General features: G+C 47.7%; 1 protein-coding gene across 2 annotated transcripts in view; it reads right to left on the minus strand.

Annotated features, from left to right (window-relative positions):
- Window positions 1–2,432: 2,432 nt before the first annotated feature.
- NDC1 (NDC1 transmembrane nucleoporin) overlaps window positions 2,433–24,310 on the minus strand; it is a 47,206-nt gene continuing 25,328 nt past the window's right edge. For both annotated transcript variants that reach the window (XM_056532148.1, XM_056532149.1), the window contains exons 8-18: window positions 23,919–24,051; window positions 22,457–22,546; window positions 21,797–21,878; window positions 21,538–21,699; window positions 20,835–21,077; window positions 20,051–20,163; window positions 18,064–18,114; window positions 10,827–10,890; window positions 9,344–9,444; window positions 3,393–3,553; window positions 2,433–2,781 (exon numbers count right to left, since the gene is read on the minus strand). In XM_056532148.1, the coding sequence (XP_056388123.1) occupies window positions 2,718–2,781; window positions 3,393–3,553; window positions 9,344–9,444; window positions 10,827–10,890; window positions 18,064–18,114; window positions 20,051–20,163; window positions 20,835–21,077; window positions 21,538–21,699; window positions 21,797–21,878; window positions 22,457–22,546; window positions 23,919–24,051 (1,264 nt within the window). In that variant the 3' untranslated portion in view covers window positions 2,433–2,717. The remainder of the gene's footprint in view (window positions 2,782–3,392; window positions 3,554–9,343; window positions 9,445–10,826; window positions 10,891–18,063; window positions 18,115–20,050; window positions 20,164–20,834; window positions 21,078–21,537; window positions 21,700–21,796; window positions 21,879–22,456; window positions 22,547–23,918; window positions 24,052–24,310) is intronic.

The raw sequence follows: 24,310 nt of genomic DNA on the forward strand, positions 1-24,310 counted from the left end.
CCGGTAAAAATGACAAGTTTTCTTTATTCTGTGGGTCAATACGATTAAAATGATATCCATGTTGTATGCTTTTCTATAATTGTACCGCTTATAAAGAATCTCAAACCATTTTAACAAAATCTGTATGTTTGAATTGCCCTATTTTGACCACCTATAACTTTCAAATTTTTCCGTATATGGGGCGATATGAGGGCTCATTTTTTGCGCCATGCTCTGTAGTTTTTATCGGTACCACTTTTGCTTAGGTTTTACTTTTTATTAATTTTTTGGGGAATAAAATGTGACAAAAAAAGCAGCAATTTTGGACTTTAATATTTTTACGTTTACGCCGTTCACCAAACGGGATAATTAACAATATATTTTAATAGTTCAGACTTTTACGCATGCGTCGATACCAAATATGTTTTTTACGCTTTTTTGGGGGTAAAATGGAAAAAACTGACGTTTAACTTTTTTATTGGGGGAGGGGATTTCTCACATTTTATCACTTAATTTTACATTTTTTTAACTTTTTTTTTTTACTACACTTCTTATGTCCCCATAGGTGACTATTCATAGCAATCAGTTGATTGCTAATCCTGTTCAGTGCTATGTATAGGACATAGCACTGCTCAGTATTATCGGCTATCTTCTGCTCTGGTCTGCTCGATCTCAGACCAGAGCAGAAGACCCCGGGAGACAGCCGGAGCCAGGTGAGGGGACCTCCGGCCGCCATGCTGGATGATCGGATGGCCGCGGCAGCACTGCGGGCTATCCGATCATCCATTCAAAGTACCGCACTGCCGCAGATGCCATGATCTGTATCACGGCATCTGAAGGGTTAATGGCGGACATCCGCGCGATCGCGGATGTCCGCCATTACCGGCGGGTCCCTGGCTGCTGATAGCAGCCAGGACCTGCCGGGCATGACGCGAGCACCGTTCCGGTGCTCGCGATCATGGCGGCGCGTAAATGTAAGTCATGGTGCCCTAAGTACCACGTCACCATGACGTACATTTACGTCCATTGTCGTTAAGGGGTTAACAGAAGCACTACGCAGAAACCTGGATGTGAGGAAATGCCACTTGTTTGGCTAACCAGCACTTAGCTCAGTAGGTGGACATGCACATTGCTATACACTTTGGACAGCAGGTGGCACCATAATAAAATGATAACCAAGTTCCGGACAACTTAATTAAAGTAGTAGTCCAGTTTAGAAAAATGAATCCCCTGTCCAAAAGATAGAAAATAAGTATCAGATTGCAGGGGTCCCCAAGCGATCTCCTGCCTGGCCCTTCGCTCTCCCCACAAATGGAGCTGTGTTGACCACTGCATGCCCTCTCCATATATCTCTATGGGAGAACAGGAGATACACGAGTACAGCACTTTGGCTCTCCCATAGAGATGAATGAAGGCCACATGCTGACCCACCCTCCGTGCATGAGAAGAACTGGTGTGCCATGCAGGAGATCCTGTGACCTGACACTTTGGATAGGGGATACATTTTTCTAAATGGATAACTCCTTTAAAGCGTACCTGTCAGATCCCACAAAAAAAACAGAACAGTTTTTTGCTACTCAGTACCTCCTCCTGATCATGTACATGTAATTTTTATGTCTCTATCACCAATATTTTTTAAAAAAATAGCATATTACAGCTGCTCAATGTCTTTTCCATCTTGTCAAAGGGAGGGGACTAGACCTTCTGTTGCCTGCACTGTGATGACTCCTCCCCCTCCCTCACTCTGCTGACTCACTGCTCTGGGGAGCCTGGCAGCCCTGCTCTGTAACCCTTTCCTCTCTGGATTTATGCTGTAACACACACACACTGGTTATTGGAGATTACCTGTACTTTACCACCAAACACAATATGGTCAGTGTATAACTTCTTATTTTCCTATGTCATTCATACCTCAGGAACTGGTCACAGCAGGAAAAATTTACAGCTTTAAAACAGGATTAGATACATTACTGGAACAAATTAACATTAATGCTTATGAAGAAATATAAAATCCCATCCCTTCCCCAATATCGCGCCACACCCCTATCCTTCAATTCCCTGGTAGTACGGTTGAAAAAAGACATACGTCCATCAAGTTCAAACTATATGTATCATCCTTAAGCAGTTCCTTAATGCTGGGAATTGTAGTTTTGGAATTGTTGGAGATACAGTGTTTGGATAACTCTTTTTACAGCCGTGTTGCCTTCAGCTGTGTGCCTACACCTTTTGCAAAACTACAACTCCCAACATGCCCATACATGCTTTCACTGTCCAGGCATGCTTGAAATTGTAGTTTTGCAACAGCTGGAGGCACATGATTGTTTTTTTCCAAGATGCACAACATATAGAAAAAAGTTTTCATATCTGACCGTGCTCATTTAAATTCATTTGTACAGAATTAAAATAAATGTAAACACACCAAAAGCATAGAAATATAAAACAGAGGACACTGATCAGATTCAAAACTGTTCACCTTTAATGTAGTAAAGCCGATTGCACTTTTAACTATTTTAAAACGTATGAACCAAAAACATAGAAAATATCAGTTCAGAAAACACAGCAGAGAGGTAGGACAGAGTCAGAGAGAAGGCGACCATCTATGGGAAGACAAATAAATAAAGGTTATGACAAGATACGCTGACGGGTCATGTTGTGGTATCAGATATGGTTAAGTACTGTGTAGACAGGAGCCTGGTAGACATACAGGACAGAACACAAGCAGTTGTCCTGAAGATGGACTATTCCTTGAAGTCAAGAAATTGCTGCAGTTTTTTCCGATGTTCTGAAGATAGAGGAACAGAGCTGGGGAAAAGAAACGGGTTCAGGTTTATAGGATTTTTATTATCAACAGTTATTCCCTATCCAATGAGCAAGTTATAAACAAAGCTAAGCTTGGCAATGCTGGGAATCCCCATAGGCAGTGAATGGAGTGGTGGCTGAGCATGCGCGGGGTGATCCAGTTACTGTAGGGGACATTTCACCTAAATGCCGTTAATCTGCAGGGGTTCCAGCAATTGGCCTTATAGCGATCACCTAGTCATCCCCTATTCCAGTGTGCCTCCAGCTGTTGCAAAACTACAACTCCCAGCATGCCCGGACAGCCGTTGGCTGTCTGGGCATGCTGGGAGTTGTAGTTTTGCAACAGCTGGAGGCACACTGGTTGGGAATCACTGGTGTGAGGTTTTACAATGTTTTGAATTTTTATTTTATTTTTTAAATTTAATTAATAATATTTGGGGGTTTCTTTCTTTTTCAGTGTGATCTTTTCTAATATGTGACTTACATATTCTGGGAATTGTAGTTTTGCAACAGCTGAAGGCACACTGGTTCAAAAATAGTGAATAATGGATAACTGGGACTTTTTTTTTTGACACTTGTTATACAAGAGCCCTTCCCCTGAATTAAATTCTTACTGTAAGGTCTCTCCAAATGTTGTGGTTATCCTGTAGATTGCAGTCTTCAGAGTGGATCTAACCGCGAACCTTACTGTCTTGTAAGAAGAATCTACTATACTTGATGTAGACCTGGCTGGTTTGCTCGAGGCATGTGGAAGCTTAAAATGCTTTTCGACAGCCTGGAAGAAACAAATATAACAAAACAAAAACAAAAAGTCCAATAAATAGCAGCACCAAAATTGGCGACTCTCCTGACATCTCTATCTTAGCAGAAACATAGAAATCCCCATAAGAACTTTTTTTTATTTTTTATTATTATTATTATTTTTTTTTAATAGAACACTTTTTTCCCTCTATCGGCTCCATTGGGGGCCACAGACCGTGGGTGTATGCTGCTGTCTCTAGGAGATGTGACACTATGGTAATAAAAAAAGGTCGTCTCCTCCCAGCAGGATATACCCGCCTTCAGGCCCTGAGCTAATCAGATTAAGCTTAGTGTCTAAAGGAGGTGGACATGGGCTGGAATTCTCCAGACCAGGTCTTCTGATTTATTGTTTTCCTAGTATAGGGACGTGTTAGTTTTTTTATTCCTTTTTCTTTCCCGTTTTCAGGTGGGGACTCAGGGATTCCAGTTCCCTGTTTCCCCATTGCGAGTAAGGGGGCACAGACATTGCGTATATGCGCTGTTCAGCCCCCCCCCCCCCCCCCCCCCCCCCCCCAACGGTCAGCGCCTGGTGGCTGACAGCCGCGGCGCTGGTACGGGCCGGGTGCTCTTAGCGCCGTCTTACTTTCACTTTCTCCGGCAGCGCCTTATATGCAGCTGACAGCCGCGGCGCTGGTACAGGCCGGGCGCTCTCAGCGCCGGCTTACTTTCACTTTTTTCGACAGTCTCTGCCGGCGTATAGGCCGCCCGCTCTATTTCCCCGAGCGCATATGCGGCTGACGTGCGCTCGGGACAAGGAGTGGGCGCCATTACAGCTTCTTCTTAACCAGTCTATAGCTCCGCCCACAGGGCTGTCTGAGCTCTTCAGAGGCGCGAACTAGCATCCAATCAGCGCCGTGGCGCGCGATTTTCAGTTAGAAGGGGCCAATTAGTTACTGCCTCTGCTTCGGGCACGCCCCTCTCTCTATTGGCTAGCCTGTTTCTTACACTCTAGCTGCACGGAGTCGAGTTCTCCTCACTGCAGCTGCCAGGGGACACAGACTAGGGTGAGAAAGTTCCTGTCTCTTTTCTCATTATGTCCGTACCCAGAGCTGTTCCTCCCTCTAAACAGAAACCTGGTTCGTCAGTGACTTATTTTGTCTGTAAGCACTGTAATACCAAGATGCCTGGCTCTGCTGAGCCCACTTGCCCTGCCTGCTCCACTGCTCCCCCAGACCCCCTGGTATCCCCGGATGCCCTTTCAGTTCAGGTGGATTCAGCCGCTCCACCAGCCTGGGTTTCTTCCCTGACCCAGTATATGGCTGACTTGACCCAAGTCTCCCGTTTGGTGGCTGAGGCCTCCCGGGAAGTGGTGTCCGCCTTGAAGGGGTCTTCCTTGCACAGGGCCTCAGAGGGCCCGCTCCTCGTCTCCACATACTTCACGCTCTCACAAGCGTACTAGGGGTGCCTCGTCTGACTCTTCCATTGAGTCTTCAGATGGACGTGGGCGTTCAGTGGATCCACCAATCTCCCAGATCTCTAAGGAGACTACACTGCCACTGGCAGATGGCGTTGCCTTCAAGGATTCCACAGACAAGAAGGTAGAATCCTTAGCGAAGTTTGCCTCTGAAGCAGCTGGCTCTTCTCTTCTTCCCATCTTTGCCTCGACATGGGTGTCCAAGGCCCTGTCGGAGTGGTGCCAAAAGCTTGATCAGGATATCTTAGCGGGATCTCCCCCAGAGGATCTATCTGGGGACTTCCTGTGCGCAGCTTCCATGCAGTCAGCCCGTTGTTTTGTCTTTGCTGTGGGTCACCTAGCGGCTCTCCGCCGCTCTATGTGGCTTAAAGCTTGGAATGCGGATGCCGCTTCCAAAAGGTCTCTCACTGAGCTTCCTTTTACGGGTGGCCGTCTTTGTGGCAAGCGCCTTGGTGAGATTATCTCTGAGGCAACGGGAGGTAAGAGTTCCTTGTTGCCTCAAAATAATGCTTGCCCTACTTCCCAAAGGAAGTCCTCTTCCTTTCGGACCTTTGGCTCCAGCAAAGGGTCCGGGAAGGCGCCTTCGTGGGACAAGAAGGCTCCCTCGTTCCGGGCGCGCCCGTCTTGGAAGTCGGACTCCAACCGGTCCGGCCGTTTTTCGCCCAAATCAGGCAACCGCAAACCCACTTCTGCATTTTCAATTCGTAGCCCTCGCCTTTGGTCTGGCCACGGCTCCTCGGGTCTTTACCAAGATCGTTGCGCCAGTGATGGGCCTGTTACGGTTGAGGGGAGTCTCAGTGATACCCTACATGGACGACCTTCTCATCAAGGCTCCAACCAGAGCCCAGACTCTGGAGAATGTGAATGTCACTCTCCACACTCTGGATCGCTTCGGGTGGATGGTCAACCGGGACAAGTCCGTCCTCCGTCCTACCCAGTCTCTAACCTTCTTGGGACTTTCGCTTAGAGACGGCCTCTGCCCGAATTTGACTCCCGCCGGACAAACGTCTGGCGCTTCTGTCGGGGGGTCCGCTCCCTTCGGACCCAGGTCTCAGTCCCCATCCGTCCCATCCTGGGTCGGATGGTGGCAACTATGGAGGCCGTACCCTTTGCCCAGTTTCATTACTGCCCCCTTCAACTGGTGATTCTCTCTCGATGGGACAGGTCTCCTCTGTCCCTCGATCATCAGAATGTTCTCCCTCGCAGGGTCAGTCAGTCTCTGCTCTGGTGGCTCTGCTCCCCCCTTCTTCTCCAAGGGCGGTCATTTCTTCCCCTTCACTGGCAGGTTGTTACAACGGATGCCAGCCTGTCGGGCTGGGGCGGGGTGTTCAAGGATTGGACGGTTCAGGGACTCTGGTCTCCCCGAGAGGCACTTCTTCCGATAAACATATTGGAATTACGGGCGATTCTTCTTTGTCTTCTTCATTTGGAGTCCCGGCTTCAGTCCCGTCCTGTCCGCATCCAGTCGGACAACGCCACGGCCGTGGCGTACATAAATGAACAAGGCGGCACTCGCAGCTCGGCAGCCATGGCCGAGGTGACCAAGATTCTCATCTGGGCGGAAAGCAATGTTCCGGCCATTTTGCCGATTCACATTCCGGGAGTCCTCAACTGGGAAGCTGACTTCCTCAGACGGTCCTCACCTGACCCCGGCGAGTGGTCTCTACATCCAGAGGTCTTCGCGTAACTCTGCGACCTCTGGGGTGTTCCAGACGTGGACCTCTTCGAGTCCCGACACAATCGGAAGATCCTTCCTTTTGTGTCCAAGTACCGGGACCCTCAGGCTCTGGCCGTGGACGCCCTAGTGATTTCTTGGGCGGGGTTTGCCCTACCGTATCTCTTCCCTCCCCTTCTGCTCCTTCCCAGGGTTCTGAGGAAGCTCAAAATAGAGGACATCGCCGCCATTCTGGTAGCTCCAGATTGGCCCCGAAGGTCGTGGTACGCCGACGTAGTCAGGCTCCTGGACGACGCTCCACTGCGCCTTCCGCTCCGTCCGGACCTGCTCTCTCAGGGTCCTCTTTGCCACCCCAATTTACAGTCGCTGCATTTGACGGCATGGCGGTTGAGACCGCGGTTTTGAGGGCCCGCGGGTTCTCTTACCGAGTCATTCACACCATGCTCAGGGCTCGTAAGCCCTCCTCAGCAAGAATTTACCACCGTACTTGGCGGTCTTATTTTCGTTGGTGTGAAGCTCAGGACTTATCCCCTGTAACCTTCTCGGTTCCCTGTCTTCTCTCCTTTTTGCAGTCTGGTTTGGAACTGAGGTTGTCGCTCAGTCCCCTTAAAAGGTCAGGTTTCGGCCCTTGCTGTTCTTTTCCAGCGGCCCCTGGCTTCTAATTCTCATGTCCGGACCTTCCTTCAAGGAGTGGCGCACGCTGTTCCTCCTTATCGGTCACCCTCTCCCCCTTGGGACTTGAATTTGGTTCTGAGTGCCCTCCAGGGTGCACCCTTTGTGCCCCTTAGAGAGATGTCTCTCCGCCTCCTTTCTTGGAAAGTGGCGTTTCATGTTGCTATCACCTCCATCCGGAGGGTGTCTGAATTGGCAGCTCTTTCCTGCCATTCTCCGTTTCTGGTGATCCACCAGGACAAGGTTGTTTTCCGGCCAGATCCTTCCTTTTTGCCTAAGATGGTTTTGGCCTTTCATCTCAATGAGGACATTGTCCTCCCGTCTTTTTGTCCTGCTCCTTCTCATCCTAAGGAGCGCTTACTACACAAGCTGGATGTAGTTCGGGCTGTTCGGTCCTATCTCTCCATCACTTCTTCATTTCATCAGTGTGATTCCTTTTTCGTCCTTACGGAAGGTCTCGGTGGATTCGGTCTGCCATTTCGGTAGCCTATCGCTGTAAGTGGGAAGATTCCTCCTTTCAGGGTTGTGGCTCATTTTACCCGTTCTGTTGGGGCATCCTAGGCTCTCCAGAATAGAGCCTCAGCCTCGCAGATTTGCAAGGCGGCTACCTGGTCGTCTTTGCACACTTTCTCGAGGTTCTACCCAGTTCATATCCTCACATCGGCTGATGCTAGTCTGGGCCGTAAAGTGTTGCCGGCGGCAGTGGATCAGCAGTCTGTCTGACTGCTTATCTGCCCACCCAAGGGACAGCTTTGGGTACGTCCCACGGTCTGTGTCCCCCAATGGAGCCGGTAGAGAAAAGGAGATTTTTGTTTACTTACCGTAAAATCTCTTTCTCGGAGGATCCATTGGGGGGACACAGCTCCCGCCCTTTTTGGGGTTTCCTTTGGTTCTCTGTCCGAGGGGGTGTTGTTCAGTTATGTTTTTTCTTCTGGTTCTCGGACAGTTTTGAGTTTCTCTTTGACCTGTTGGTCTCCTCTTTTGCTCTGGAACTTAAACTGATTAGCTCAGGGCCTGAAGGCGGGTATATCCTGCTGGGAGGAGCCAACCTTTTTTAAATTACCATGGTGTCACACCTCCTAGAGACAGCAGCATACACCCACGGTCTGTGTCCCCCAATGGATCCTCCGAGAAAGAGATTTTACGGTAAGTAAACAAAAATCTCTTTTTTTTAAAGGTGTTGTTCCCTTCCTCTGTTATTCCTCCTGGAAATGTAAATGATAAAATCACTGACCAACAGGTGCTGTTACCATGCCCAATATTAAAGGTGTTATCCAGGAAAAGAAAAGTAGAGTTGATTTCTTCTAAAAACAGCACCACACCTGTCCTCGGGCTGTGAGTGGTATTAAAACTATGCTCCATTCACTTCAATGGAACAGAGTTGTAATACCACACTCAACCTAAGGATAGGTGTGGTGCTGTTTTTTCGTGCAAAATCAGCTCAGTTTTTTCTTATCCTGAAGGGTCCGATTGCTGGGACCCCCTGCGATCTCCTGAACGGGGCGGCGGCAGTCTGCAGGAAGCAGCGGCAGACAAGCCCCCTCCATGTATTTCTATAGGATCGCGGAGGGTCCCAGCGGTCGGACCCCCCGCGATCTATAACTTATCCCATATCCTCCAGATAGAATATAAGTTATATTCCAATTCCAGTTTTTGCTAAGACGAGTCAGAGTGTGTAAAAACGCTATTTTTTGATAAGGGAGATGGAAACACAGTTATCGATTTAGTCCTACATTTCCAGGAGGAGCAACAGAGGAATGGCAGAATGCAGAAGCCTGAGAGAAAATGTTTTGTTTTTTTCCCAAGGGGGAAAACATATTTACTAAAACAGACATATAAGAAGAGATTCATAACAAGAATCTTTACTTTGCCCACTAGTTGACTGGTGTGTGCAGGAGTGTGCGTGAGGCGACCTTTTTTCTGTCTGTTTTGACTGATAACAGTCCACTCCTGTATTATCCTCAGGAATAGACTACAGCACCCATCAGGTATTTGACACTCACCTCTTGTAGAGTAAGAAGTGTGGCGAGTATGTTGGAGAGAGTAGTCTGTACTACCCCCATTCTGTCTTCTGAGAAGGATGCTGACACCAGATGTGACAGACCTTTAAAAAGAAAATATATATATATATATAAAAAAAAAAAAAAAAAAACACAAGACGACAGGGATTACTATGGACGAAGCAGGTGTTGGGAATCAAGAGTGTCCATAAGATGCATTTGATATGTCTTATGCAACACACACAAAAAATAAAATAAAAAGCCCATGTAGGAGAGGTGTTAAAGGGGTACTCCGCCTCTAGACATCTCGTCCCCTATCCAAAAGAAAAGGGAATAAGATGTCTGATAGCTGGGGTTCCGCTGTTGGGGACCCCCGCGATCTCTGCTGCGGCACTCCAGACATGCTCCCTCCCCTCCATTGGTTAGGGGATAAGATGTCTAGGGGCAGAGTACCCCTTTAAAGATGTGCTCCTTTTCCTATGACAGCTCCACATGACCGTCACCTGCAGCAAATCTGGCCACTGTAGAGTTCCCCTTATAGTTCTTATCTACAAGCCCAGCCCTGCACAGGGTTAACATTTTATGTTGTAACAGTGGGAAATAAGTGTTATGTCTTGTGAAGTACTCAATATAGAGATTTATCAATAATGTTAAAGATGCAAATTAGGGATCGACCGATTATCGGTTTGACCGATATCGGCCGATATTCACGATTTTGGACGTTATCGGTATCGGCAATTACCTTACCGATAATCCTATAATGCACATTTGTTATATGGCCAAAATGAGGTCACTATTCATTCAAATCTATGGGGCCCGGTACCTAACATGCACATATACACCAGAATCCCATTTAGACAGAGGCTGCTGTCATATCTTCAATATACATTGCACATCATATTTTGAACCCAATCTAAGATGTTAGAGATAATTTATACCCAAAATGGATGTAGGGATCTCCACCTAAAACTGTATTCCAATCATTCCAAGTCCACAATCCCTAAACTGGAGTCGCTGTTGATGGTGGTTCATGACTTCAGCTTTATATATTTAAAGGGGTACTCCGGCCCTAAGACATCTTATCCCCTATGCCAAGGATAGGGGATGTCTGATCACGGGGGTCCCGCTGCTGGGCCATCACCCCCTCTCCCATAGACTTGCATTGAGGGGGCGGGGTGTGATGTCACACGGGGCAGAGTCGTGACATCACGATACTCCGTCCTTGTGATCGAGAGACATAAGACTTGGAGCCTCCAGCACTTCCTGCAGTGCTCGCAGGTGGGTGCTGCATGCTAGATTGCAGGGGTCCCCAGCGGAGGGACCCCAGTGATCAGACATCTTATCCCCTATTCTTTGGATTCATGATAAGATGTCTTAGGGTCGGAGTACCACTTTAAAATGTTTCACGCATATACATGGCTATACATAACTAAGCTTACCCTGTTACACAATCAGGAAGAGAAACTAGCTCAGGGTTCAACCTCACCTTCTAAAGCCCAAATGTGGATCTGTGAATCAGCAAACACTTCCTGACTAGAGGCCTCTGGATGCTGTAAAGAAAAGAAAAAAGGAGATTTTTGTTTACTTACCGTAAAATCTCTCTCGGAGGATCCATTGGGGGACACAGACTGTGGGTGTATGCTGCTGTCTCTAGGAGGTGTGACACTATGGTAATAAAAAAAGTCGGCTCCTCCCAGCAGGATATACCCGCCTTCAGGCTCTGAGCTAATCAGTTTAAGTTCCAGAGCAATAGGAGGAGACCAACAGGTCAAAGAAAAACCCAAAACTGTCCGAGAACCAGAAGAAAAAACATAACTGAACACACTCTCGGACAGTGAACCAAGGAAACCACAATAAGGGCGGGAGCTGTGTCCCCCAATGGATCCTCCGAGAAAGAGATTTTACGGTAAGTAAACAAAAATCTCCTTTTCTCTATCGGCTCCATTGGGGGACACAGACCGTGGGACGTACCAAAGCCGTCCCTTGGGTGGGCAGATAAAAAGTCAGGCAGACGGCCGATCCACTGCCGCCTGCAACACTTTACAACCCAGACTAGCATCAGCCGATGCGAAAGTATGAACTTGGTAGAACCTCGAGAAAGTGTGCAAAGACGACCAGGTAGCCGCCTTGCAAATCTGCGAGGCCGAGGCTCTATTCTAGAGAGCCCAGGATGCCCCAACAGAACGGGTAGAATGAGACACAACCCTGAAAGGAGGAATCTTCCCCTTACAGCGATAGGCTTCCGAAATGGCGGACCGAATCCACCGGGAAATGGTGGCTTTGGAAGCAGGTTGTCCCTTGCGACGACCTTCCGTAAGGAAGAAAAAGGAATCACACTGATGAAACGAAGAAGTGATGGAGAGATAAGATCGAACAGCCGAACTACATCCAGCTTGTGTAGTAAGCGCTCCTCAGGATGAGAAGGAGCAGGACAAAAAGACGGGAGGACAATGTCCTCATTGAGATGAAAGGCCAAAACCATCTTAGGCAAAAAGGAATGATCTGGCCGGAAAACAACGTTGTCCTGGTGGATCACCAGAAACGGAGAACGGCAGGAGAGAGCTACCAATACAGATACCCTCCGGATGGAGTTGATAGCAACAAGAAACGCCACTTTCCAAGAAAGGAGGTGGAGAGACACCTCTCTAAGGGGCTCAAAGGGTGCTCCCTGGAGGGCACTCAGAACCAAATTCAAGTCCCAAGGGGGAGAGGGTGGCCGATAAGGAGGAACAGCATTCGCCACTCCTTGAAGGAAGGTCCGGACATGAGAATTAGAAGCCAGGGGCCGCTGGAAAAGAATAGCAAGGGCCGAAACCTGACCTTTAAAAGGGGACTGAGAGACAACCCCAGTTCCAAACCGGACTGCAAAAAGGAGAGAAGACGGGGAACCGAGGTGGTTACAGGGGATAAGTTCTGAGCTTCACACCAACGAAAATAAGACCGCCAAGTACGGTGGTAAATTCTTGCGGAGGAGGGCTTACGAGCCCTGAGCATGGTGTGAATGACTCGGTAAGAGAACCCGCGGGCCCTCAAAACCGCGGTCTCAACTGCCACGCCGTCAAAAGCAGAGACTGTAAATTGGGGTGGCAAAGAGGACCCTGAGAGAGCAGATCCGGATGGAGCGGAAGGCGCAGTGGAGCGTCGTCCATGAGCCTGACTACATCGGCATACCACAACCTTCGGGGCCAATCTGGAGCTGCCAGAATGGCGGGGACGTCTTCTGTTTTGAGCTTCCTCAGAACCCTGGGAAGGAGCGGAAGGGGAGGGAACAGATAGGGTAGGGTAAACCCCGCCCAAGGAATCACTAGGGCGTCCACGGCCGGAGCCTGAGGGTCCCAGGACTTGGACACAAAAGGAAGGATCTTCCGATTGTGTCGGGACGCGAAGAGGTCCATGTCCGGAATGTCCCAGAGGGCGCAGAGTTGCGTGAAGACCTCTGGATGTACGGACCACTCGCCGGGGTCGGGTGAGGACCGACTGAGGAAGTCCGCTTCCCAGTTGAGCACTCCCGGTATGTGAATCGCCGAAATGGCCGGAACATTGCTTTCCGCACAGATGAGAATCTAGGTCACCACGGCCATGGCTGCCGAGCTGCAAGTGCCGCCTTGTCGATTTATGTACGCCACAGCCGTGGCGTTGTCCGACTGGACGGGACTGAAGCCGGGACTCCCAATGAAGAAGACAAAGAAGAATCGCCCGTAATTCCAATATGTTTATCGGAAAAAGGGCCTCTCGGGGAGACCAGAGTCCCTGAACCGTCCAATCCCTGAACACACCACCCCAGCCCGACAGGCTGGCATCTGTTGTAACAACCTGCCAGTGAAGGGGAAGAAATGACCACCCTTGGAGAAGAAGGGGGGAGCGGAGTCACCAGAGCAGAGACTGACTGACCCTGAGAGGGAGAACAATCTGACGATCGAGGGACAGTGGAGATCTGTCCCATCGAGAGAGAATCGCCAGTTGAAGGGGGCGGTAATGAAACTGGGCAAAGGGTACGGCCTCCATAGTTGCCACCATCCGACCCAGGACTTCCATACAAGTGCGGATGGGGACTGAGACCTGGGTCCGAAGGGAGCGGACCCCCGACAGAAGCGCCAGACGTTTGTCCGGCGGGAGGCAAATTCGGGCAGAGGCCGTCTCGAAGCAAAGTCCCAAGAAGGTTAGAGACTGGGTAGGACAGAGGACTGACTTGTCCCGGTTGATCATCCACCCGAAGCGATCCAGAGTGTGGAGAGTGACGTCCACATTCTCCAAAGTCTGGGCTCTGGTTGGAGCCTTGATGAGAAGGTCGTCTAGGTAGGGTATCATCTAGTCTCCCCTCAACCGTAACAGGCCATCACTGGCGCAAGGATCTTGGTAAAGACCCGAGGAGCCATGGCCAAACCAAAGGGGAGGGCTACGAATTGAAAATGCCCCTCCGGAACCGCAAAGCGGAGGTACCGATGATGGCCTGGAAATATTGGCACATGGAGGTAGGCATCCTTGATGTCCACCGATGAAAGAAACTCCCCTTGTTCCAGGGACGCCACCACTGAACGGAGAGATTCCATTCGGAAGTGGCGGATAAGAAGATGACGGTTGAGACGCTTGAGGTCTAGGATTGGTCGCACAGAACCTTCCTTCTTGGGAAACACAAAAAGATTGGAATTGAAACCCCGTTCCCCTGGAGGAAAGGGAACGATAACCCCCTGGAGAAGCAGAGACTGGAGAGCCTCTCAAAATTGCTTCACCAGAGAAGGAGATCGGGGCCCGGGATCGAAAAAAGCGATCCCTCGGAAGGGAGGCCAATTCGATTCGGTAACCATTGGACACCACGTCCCTGACCCAAGAGTACTGAATGTGTGAGGTTCAGATGTCTCGAAAAAGTAAGAGACGACCTCCCACCCAAGAAGAAACCGCAGGTGGGGGCCTCACTTCATGCAGAAGTGGGTTTGCGGTTGCCTCATTTGGGCGCAAAACGGCCGGACCGGTTGGAGTCCGACTTCCAAGAAAGGGCGCCCGGAACGAGGGAGCCTTCTTGTCCCGCGAAGGCGCCTGCCCGGACACTTTGCTGGAGCCAAAGGTCCGAAAGGACCAAAAAGAAGAGGACTTCCTTTGGGAAGTAGGGCGAGCCTTATTTTGAGGCAACAAGGAACTCTTACATCCAGTCGCCTCAGAGATAATCTCACCAAGGCGCTTGCCAAAAAGATGGCCACCTGTAAAAGGAAGCTCAGTGAGAGACCTTTTGAAAGCGGCATCCGCATTCCAAGCTTTAAGCCACATAGAGCGGCGGAGAGCCGCTAGGTGACCCACAGCAAAGGCAGAACAATGGGCTGACTGCATGGAAGCTGTGCACAGGAAGTCCCCAGCTTTAGAGCATTGGAGAGCCAGAGCAGATAGATCCTCTGGGGGGGATCCCGCTAAGATATCCTGATGGAACTTTTGGCACCACTCCGACAGGGCTTTGGACACCCTTGTCGAGGCGAAGATGGGAAGAAGAGAAGAGCCAGCTGCTTCAGAGGCAAACTTCGCTAAGAGGGAGGGGAAACCACCTTAGTGACAAAGTCCTTGTCAAATGGATAACGTTCTTGAATCGTCTTGATTCCCGGGAACCTCTTGTCTGGATGTTACCATGCAGATTCCAGAATGTCGTCAAAGTCAGCGTGCGAGCTGAACCTTTGAGGTGCTGGCTTAGCACGATGAAAGGATACTGCTGGAGTGACATCCGAAGATCCTGAGTCCTCTAAGTGAAAGGTGTCTCTTATGGCTGTCACCAATGAGTTCACAGTTTCAACTGAATCCGAGCAGTCCTCTGAGTCAGATTCCGGCTCGGAAGCCTTGTCCGCCAGTTCACCAGGAGAATGTGAACGAGTAGAGGCAGTCCTGGAGGGGGGGCGACCCTGACCGGGTACGCGGCTCTGGCATGGCAGAGCGGCGACTCCGAGAACGTTCTCTGGAGGAGCGACATTTGTGCCCAGGGTGACAGGGGGCGGGACCCACGAGGGGAACGCCCACGTCTATCTGAAGACTCAATGGAAGAGTCAGACGAGGCACCCCTAGTACGCTTGTGAGAGCGTGATGTGGAGACGAGGAGCGGGCCCTCTCAGAGGCCCTGTGCAAGGAAGACCCCTTCAAGGCGGACTCCACTTCCCGGGAGGCCTCAGCCACCGAACGGGAGACTTGGGTCAAGTCATCCATATACTGGGTCAGGGAAGAAACCCAGGCTGGAGCGGCTGAATCCACCGGAACTGAAAGGGCATCAGGGGGTACCAGGGGGTCTGGGGGAGCAGTGGAGCAGGCAGGGTAAGTGGGCTCAGTAGAGACAGACATCTTGGTATTACAGTGCTTACAGACAAAATAAGTCACTGACGTTCCAGGTTTCTGTTTAGAGGGAGGAACAGCTCTGGGTACGGACATAATGAGAAAAGAGACAGGAACTTTCTCACCCTAGTCTGTGTCCCCTGGCAGCTGCAGTGAGGAGAACTCGACTCCGTGCAGCTAGAGTGTAAGAAACAGGCCAGCCAATAGGAAGGGAGGGGCGTGTCTGAAGCAGAGGCACTAACTAATTGGCCCCTTCTAACTGAAAATCGCGCCCAAGGTGCTGATTGGAGGCTACTTCGCGCCTCTGAAGAGCTCCTACAGCCCTGTGGGCAGCGCTATAGACTGTCCGAGAAGAAGCTGTAATGGCGCCCGCTCCTTGTCCCGAGCGCACATGTCAGCCGCATATGCTCTCGGGGAAATAGGCAGCCTATACGCCGGCAGAGACTGCCAGATAAAGAGATAGTAAGCCAGCGCCGCGGCTGTCAGCCGCATATAAGGCGCTGTCGGAGAAAGTAAAAGTAAGCCAGCGCTGAGAGCGCCCGGCCCGTACCTGCGCCGCGGCTGTCAGCCACCTATAAGGCGCTGCGGACATAGCCGCAAGTAACCACACACACACACACACACACAGTGAAGTGCCCAATGTAAAACATAGATGACATGCCCCCTAAGATGCCACTGCTCCCCCAGAATAAAAGTCCAGCCCCTGTATAAGCCAGCCCCATAACCTGAAAGGTGGGCCAAAAACAGGGGATCTCCAGAGGTTGCAAGACCGTACCTAAGGAGAAAAGGGGGGAAAGTACTTACCTCAGTCAGAAGAACTTACCTAATGAAGTCTTCAGTGAAGTCTTCAGTCAGCTTTAGTTGCCTGCATCACGCCTGGCTGCTATGCGCGAGCAAGGTGAGCAGGGAAATAGGGGACCCAGACCCATGAGGTACCAACCCAGGCACTGACCGTTGGCGAGGGGGGGGGGGGGGGGGGTAAACAGCGCATATACGCAATGTCTGTGCCCCCTTACTCGCAATGGGGAAACAGGGAACCGGAGTCCCCACCTGAAAACAGGAAAGAAGAAGGAATAAAAAACTAACACGTCCCTATACTAGGAAAACAAAAAATCAGAAGACCAGGTCTGGAGAATTCCAGACCATGTCCACCTCCTCCAGACACTAAGCTTAAACTGATTAGCTCAGGGCCTGAAGGCGGGTATATCCTGCTGAGAGGAGCCGACTTTTTTATTACCATAGTGTCACACCTCCTAGAGACAGCAGCATACACCCACGGTCTGTGTCCCCCAATGGAGCCGATAGAGAAAAAAAAAAAAGTTATTGAGCAGACCTGTACAAATATATGATATAAAAAACTAGGGATGCACCGAAATTTCAGCTGCCTAAAATTATCGTCCAAAAATGCCCCTTTCAGCATTGTCGGCCGAGTTAAATTCCGCTGAAAATTTAGCAGGGTGTGGCTTAACCCCCTTCCCGACCCATGACATACATGTACGTCATGGGTCGGGGGAGGACATGACATGGGCCGTGTCATGAACGGGAGATGCCTGCTGCTACCAGCCGCTGACATCTGCCTGTAATGATGGACATCAGAGATTGCTCCGATGTCCGTCATCGACCATACCCGGCAGCCCCCTGCTAATTCTTGTAGCGGGGGGAAGCCGCTAATGGTCGGCATATGGTGATTGCCGCGGCTGGCTTTTAACCCATTAGATCGCCGCTGTCAAAGCTGACAGTGGCGCCTAAAGAGACATGTAAATGCACCCTGGTGGTCCAGTGGGGGCGCGCCCCCCCCCCTTATTAAATTATTATGTTTTTGATCCTGTGAACGGTGTAAAAGCAAAAAGATTCCAAACGCAAAAAATTGCTGATTTCGGCCAAGCACAGCCTAAATTTTTGGACCAATATTTCCCTTTCGGTGCATCCCTACAAAAAAAACTTATCTAGTCTATGCCAGGACTTGAATACACACAATATACATCTTCTATCAGGATCGCCATGAATCAGTTTAAATAATTCCTAATCTGGTACCTATTTGACCCCAGGGACAATGGATTAAAGGAATTTTACAACAAAATTAAGTATATTACTATAGGTTCCTTTGGCTACATAAAAGGCTTAATGTAGAGTTTTAAATAAGTAAAAGTTAAAGGGTTTATCCAGCATTTTAGCAAAATTCATATTCTGCAGCTCCCGTTTGGCTCTGGACACCACTTCAGTCAGTGATTGGCTGAGCAGATAGGTCCTGCACCAAGTGCTTGTCTCGGAAGACAACGATGATCGGGGGGCCAGACTGAGCCAAAATGGGAGCTACAGGGCCTAGGTAAGTATAGATTATTATTTTTTTTCCCCAGCCCCCAGCAGGAATTTCATTTTAGCAAAATGCTGGATAAACCCTTGAACCCATCTCACAAACTTACCTTGCTGAATAGATACGTAAACAAAACTCGTTTTCCAAAGAAATGTTTGATCTAAGAGAACAAAAAATGAAAATAAAAAATCCATTACACAATGCAAAATGGTAAACGAACACGAAATAAACGCTCAATACATACAGTCAGGTCCATAAAGATTGGGACATCTACACAATTCTAAAATGTTTGGCTCTATACACCACCACAATGGATTTGAAATGAAACAAACATGATGTGCTTTAACTCCAGACTGTCAGCTTTAATTTGAGGGTATTTACATCCAAATCAGGTGAAGGGTGTTGGAATTACAACAGTTTGCATATGTGCCTCCCACTTGCTAAGGGACCAAAAGTAATGGGACAATTGGGTTCTCAGCTGTTCCATGGCCAGGTGTGTGTTATTCCCTGATTATCCCAATTACAATGAGAAGATAAAAGGTCCAGAATTAATTTCAACTGTGCTATTTGCATTTGGAATATGTTGCTGTCAACTCTCAAGATAAGATCCAAAGAGCTGTCACTATCAGTGAAGCAAGCCATCATTGGGCTGAAAAAACAAAAACAAACCCATCAGAGAGAGAGCCGAAACAATAGGTGTGGCCAAAACAACTGATTGGAACATTCTTAAAAAGAAGAAACGCTCCAGTGAGCTCAGCAACACCAAAAGACCCGGAAGACCAAGGAAAATAACTGGAGGATGACTGAAGAATTCTTTTCCTGGTGAAGAAAACCCCTTCACAACAGTTGGCCAGATGAAGAACACTCTCCATACAATACATTTACAAGAATAAACCCAAATACATGTAAATGCTACGGTCGTCTGCCAGGAGATCTATGGCAAGAGAAGACTTACTTAAAAGGGTGGGTCCTGATAGTGTCATCCCGAGGACCAAAGTAAGGGACCCAACTGAATCAGGTGGCCGTGAAGTGGCAAATGGGCTACCTGATTCAGTACGTATACTAACTACCTTATATTATTTTTTTCTAATGGTGTTAAGAAGCTACAGATCAGAGTACAACATGTGAATGTGCGGCCATGAATTTTTTTTCTAAATTTGTCTCTTTTTTGGGGTGGGGCCTTCAAGCCTAAAACATTAATCACGTATCCAGCATTCAGATTGCAGGTGGTCCAACATCTGGGACTTCTACTGACCACAAAAATTGGGGACGACTCAATTCAGAGACATAACTATGGCTAGAAGTGCTAAGGTAGCAAGCGCCCAGCCACTTCAAACAACATCTATGTCTCTAATATAAGCTTAAAATATTGATTAAATATTCAAAAAAAAAGTTACAGAATGAAGATTTCAATTATACACTAAATATAGCATTTGCATGTCGGGGAATATGTAAGTCACATATTAGAAAAGATCACATGGAAAAATAAATAAAGTAAGAAACCACCAAATATTAAATAAAAAAAAATAAAAAAATAAAAATTGGAAAAACATTTTAAAACCTCACACCAGTGATTCCCAACCAAGGTGCCTCCAGCTGTTGCAAAACTACAACTCCCAGCATGCCCGGACAGCCAAAGGCTGTCCGGGCATGCTGGGAGATGTAGTTTTGCAACAGCTGGAGGCACCCTGGTTGGGAATCACTGCCTCACACCTTAGGTTTGAAAAAGGACTCCATTTGCACCCTCCTCTTGTAAAATATCATGTGCTGGTCATTAGAGATGAGTGAACTTACAGTAAATTCGATTCGTCACAAACTTCTCGGCTCGGCGGTTGCTGACTTTTCCTGCATAAATTAGTTCAGCTTTCTGGTGCTCCGGTGGGCTGGAAAAGGTGGATACGGTCCTAGGAAAAAGTCTCCTAGGACTGTATCCACCTTTTCCAGCCCACCGGAGCACCGGAAAGCTGAACTCATTTATGCAGGAAAAGTCATCAACTGCCGAGCCGAGAAGTTCGTGACGAATCGAAGTTATTGTAAGTTCGCTCATCTCTACTGGTCATACATACAGCAGCATACCCTTCATTTCCTGCACCTACCTGCTCCAGTCTTTTGTGGAGCCATGTATAGAGGATCCGCTGCCCGGCACCGCCAGTAGAACTAGAGCCGGTTTTAGAGAGAGGAGAAACTTCTGAACCGTTGCTCTGGATGTCTATTAAAAAATAAATACATAAAATGTAAAAGATTTAGTATTATTCGTCCTGTGATCATATGATAAGATAAACACCATAAGCTAGACTTTCAGATATAGGACATCCTATCACGTTAGTATTAAAGGGGTACTGCGGTGGAAAACTTTTTTTTATTTTTCTGGTGCCAGAAAGTGAAACAGATTTGTAAATTACTTCTATTAAAAAAATCTTAATCCTTCCAGTACTTATTAGCTGCTGAATACTACAGAGGAAATTATTTTCTTTTTGGAACACAGAGCTCTCTGCTGACATCACGAGCACAGTGCTCTCTGCTGACATCTCTGTCCATTTTAAGAACTGTCCAGAGTAGGAGAAAATCCCCACAGAAAACATATGCTGCTCTGGACAGTTCCTAAAATGGACAGAGGTGTCAGCAGAGAGCACTGTGCTCGTGATGTCAGCAGAGAGCTCTGTGTTCAAAAAGAAAATAATTTCCTCTGTAGTATTCAGCAGCTAATAAGTACTGGAAGGATTAAGATTATTTTAATAGAAGTAATTTACAAATCTGTTTAACTTTCTGGCACCAGTTGATTAAAAAAAAAAAAAAGTTTTCCACCGGAGTACCCCTTTAATCCTCGCTATTGAAGCCCTGAAAGCATGACTAGATACGTAAACAAGCTATTGCACTCACCCGACTCACAAGTCCACAGCTTGGCACCTCTTCTCATAACATGGGGGCTCTGTACAGATCCATGCCATGGAGAACTTTGCTCAACACTAGCAATGCGACCAACTGCGGGAGAGGCAAAAGGACTACCAGAGTCCCATCTTGATTTCAGAGCAGGACCTTGCTTCAGTAGTGAAGGGAAAGGGGTCTGCGGAGTTGGAACAATGTTTGGTGAAGGCTCAACTGTGTCATTGATGAAAGAGGTACCTGAAAATGAATTAAAAGGGTGTATATTATTTAGAAAAAAAAAAAAAAAAAAAAAACACTTGACATGCTGCCCAGACATAGTTTTGATCGTACCGGGTCCCACTCCTGAGACCGGCTGTGATCGCTAGTTATAAGCCTGAGGAAGTTTGCAGCAGCACACGGCTTACTCCCCGGCTGTCAATCAAATCTGACCTTTTCTCTATACAAGTTTAAGCAGCGAAAAGGTCAGATCTGTCGACTGGCCAGGGGGTCGAGAGCAATGCCGTGCACTTCCCTGGCTTATAACTAGCAATTGCAGAGGGTCTCTTGAGTGAGGTCTGGTTAGATCAAAACGATAAAAACAGAGTGAAACAGAGAGACAGAGCATTGTTACTTTTGGCAAATTAAAATATAAAAGAAAAGCATAAAGGGAGGGTAAATGAGGAGCAATGGTTTCAAGCACATTACTAGGACGGCACACCTGAGCTGCTGGAAGACTTTCTTGTCTCTGAAGAGGATGATGAGAGTCGGACACGTCCATTACTTGCAGCAGCTTCCTGATGAGCAACAAGTCTTGATGTCAAATTGGTTAATACCCCTAAGCACTCCCTAGAGATAGCGGTCCAATTGTGAGGATGTCCTCCTGTCAAATATAAAGGGAAATTATCAAGTTCCTATTTAGTAGTCTATTGGTAGGGGAAAGTGACCCTGTCTTCCAAGCATTATCAAGTAGTGCATACCTGGCTGGCTGAGGCTGAACACTTCTTGTCTTCGATATGGAGAATATTGAGAGAGGAGCATCAGATCTTGGAAAGCCAAATACTGTGGAGGACAAACAAAATGCAACATAAAAATTACAACAAGTCTCCTTTATATCTAGATGAAGAACATTGGGGGGGGGGGGGGGAGATTCATCAAAACCTGTGTAGAGAAATAAGAGAAGCAATCTGATTGGCTGCTATGGGCAACTGCACCACTCTTACTAAACATAGGTTTTTATAAATCTCCGCCATTTGGTATCATGGTGTATATTAACACTAACTGAACAAAACATATGGTAGGTACATTCATGGAACAAAGGCTGATCAAAGAAGGTTGCTTTGACTGTCTAGCAAAGTGTTTCCCAACCAGTGTGCATCCAGCTGTTGCAAAACTACAACTTCCAGCATGCATGAACAGCCGGAGACTGTCCAGGCATGCTGGGACTTGTCGTTTTGCAACAGCTGGAGACACACTGGTTAGGAAATACTGTGCTAGCTTCTGACGAGTGCTAAGGAGTCCAGAAAGAACAAGAAAGGCTGTAGAGAGTGTTTACAAGCAGTAGCCGACCCTCTATGACGTATATATGTATGAACCACTAAGGTAAACAGGTCTGAAAAACACCTCTTTATATCACTCACTTTAAGCAGAGGAGAACTGCAGCTCAACATGTTTGGAAGACATTTATTTGCTTCTTCGGGAAATGCTGTCTGCACAGGAAACTTGTGCGCCTAGAAGTATAGACGGGTTAACAATATAAGAGCAATAAAAGGAGACTACAAAAGAACTAGTCTGCATTCGTGTAAGTGAAGGCAGATTATAAAAAAAAATTATGATATGTATGCACACAAACCTCTGTATATAATACAGCCTTGCTAAATTACAGAAGAAACGAGCTTCTTCACGTCATGGGCTTACTTGAAAGTAATGCAATTATTTTAAATGTATGGTTTTCTGTATTATAGCTGCTTTCATGCTAAAAATTGGTCTGTAAAACAAAAAGGTAGAATCTCCCAGTAGTTGGGTAGGAAATCCTACCCTATTAGGTAAAAGCACCCAAGGAAGTGGGTGGAGAATCTCACCTATAAGATAGAAGTCCCCAGAAGGTAGGTAGGGAATCACCCTATTAGGCAGAAGCCCCCAGTAGGTAGTGAATGCCCACTTAAAGCTAGAAGACCCCCATTATAAGCAAGTATGGAATCCACAGTATAAGGCAGAAGCTCACAGTAGGTTGGTAAGGAAGTCTCCCTTTTAGGTAGAAGCCCTCAGTAGTTAGGTAGTCCAATAGGTGGGGAACCTCCTATTACATAGATGCCCCCATTGGTTGCGACCAACTGCGGGAAAGGCAAAAAGACTACCAGAGTCCCATCTTGCTTTCAGAGCAGGACATTGCTTCAGTAGTGAAGGGAAAGGGGTCTGGGGAGTTGGAACAATGTTTGGTGAAGGCCAAATGTGTCATTGACGAAAGAGGTAGCTGAAAATGAACTAAAGGGTGTATATTATTTAGAAAAACACTTGACATGCTGCCCAGACATAGTTTTGACCGTACCGGGTCCCACTCCTGAGACCCGCTGTGATCGCTAGTTATAAGCCTGAGGAAGTTTGCAGCAGCACACAGCTGACTCCCCGGCTGTCAATCAAATCTGACATTTTCTCTATATAAGTCTAGGCAGCGAAAAGGTCAGATTTGTCGGATGCCCAGAGCAATGTTATGCACTTCCCTGGCTTATAACTAGCAATTGCAGGGGGTTTCTTGGATGAGATAAGCCTCTTTCAAAAGAAAATAATAAAAATCCCACTCACCTCTCCTGTGCTCCTCTGCTCTGTTAGTGGTGAAGGACCTTTTCCTGCAAGCCAAAGTGGTGCAGGACCTGCCGCAAGAGAAAATTACATAATTGAGTGGCAGGTTCTGCACCACTCTAGATAATGAAGTGAAGGATAAAGAGGCCTCAGCTCAGGAGGGTTTTTATTTTTTTTAATGGCCTGCTGGTTTTTATAATGGCCTGCTGGTACTCTAGTTTCCATTATGACATTTTTATAAATAAGGCCCAAAATCTATACAGGACCTAGAAAGGTTTATTACAATAGATTCGTACTACTAACCTCTGTAGCATAGATCTGGAAGAGCAGCCATGCGATGTACCAGGTGGTGAGAAGGAACACACCAGACACCCAAACATGGTAAAAGAGTGACAAGTCCAGGAGTCCACGAAGAGTATCCAGGGGTGGCAAGTGTCTGCACAGAAAATAAGAATACCACAGGTCTGTGACTACAATACAATTGTGTATTTATTAATTGTATGGATTATACAACAGACAGACAACTTGCAGCCTATAGTGTTGGTCTGTGTAGCCCCCAGCCATGCCTTCCGCCTACTTTATTTGGGGGTTCCCCTTTGTTTCTGTCAGCACTCCATAAAAAAAAGTTAAGGTGGCTGCAGCGATACAGCATTGCGGCGCACACACACAATGTATGCCAATGTTTCACAACCAGT

Source organism: Hyla sarda, chromosome 7 (genome assembly GCF_029499605.1).
Source record: "Hyla sarda isolate aHylSar1 chromosome 7, aHylSar1.hap1, whole genome shotgun sequence".
NCBI classification, from domain to species: Eukaryota; Metazoa; Chordata; class Amphibia; order Anura; family Hylidae; genus Hyla; species Hyla sarda.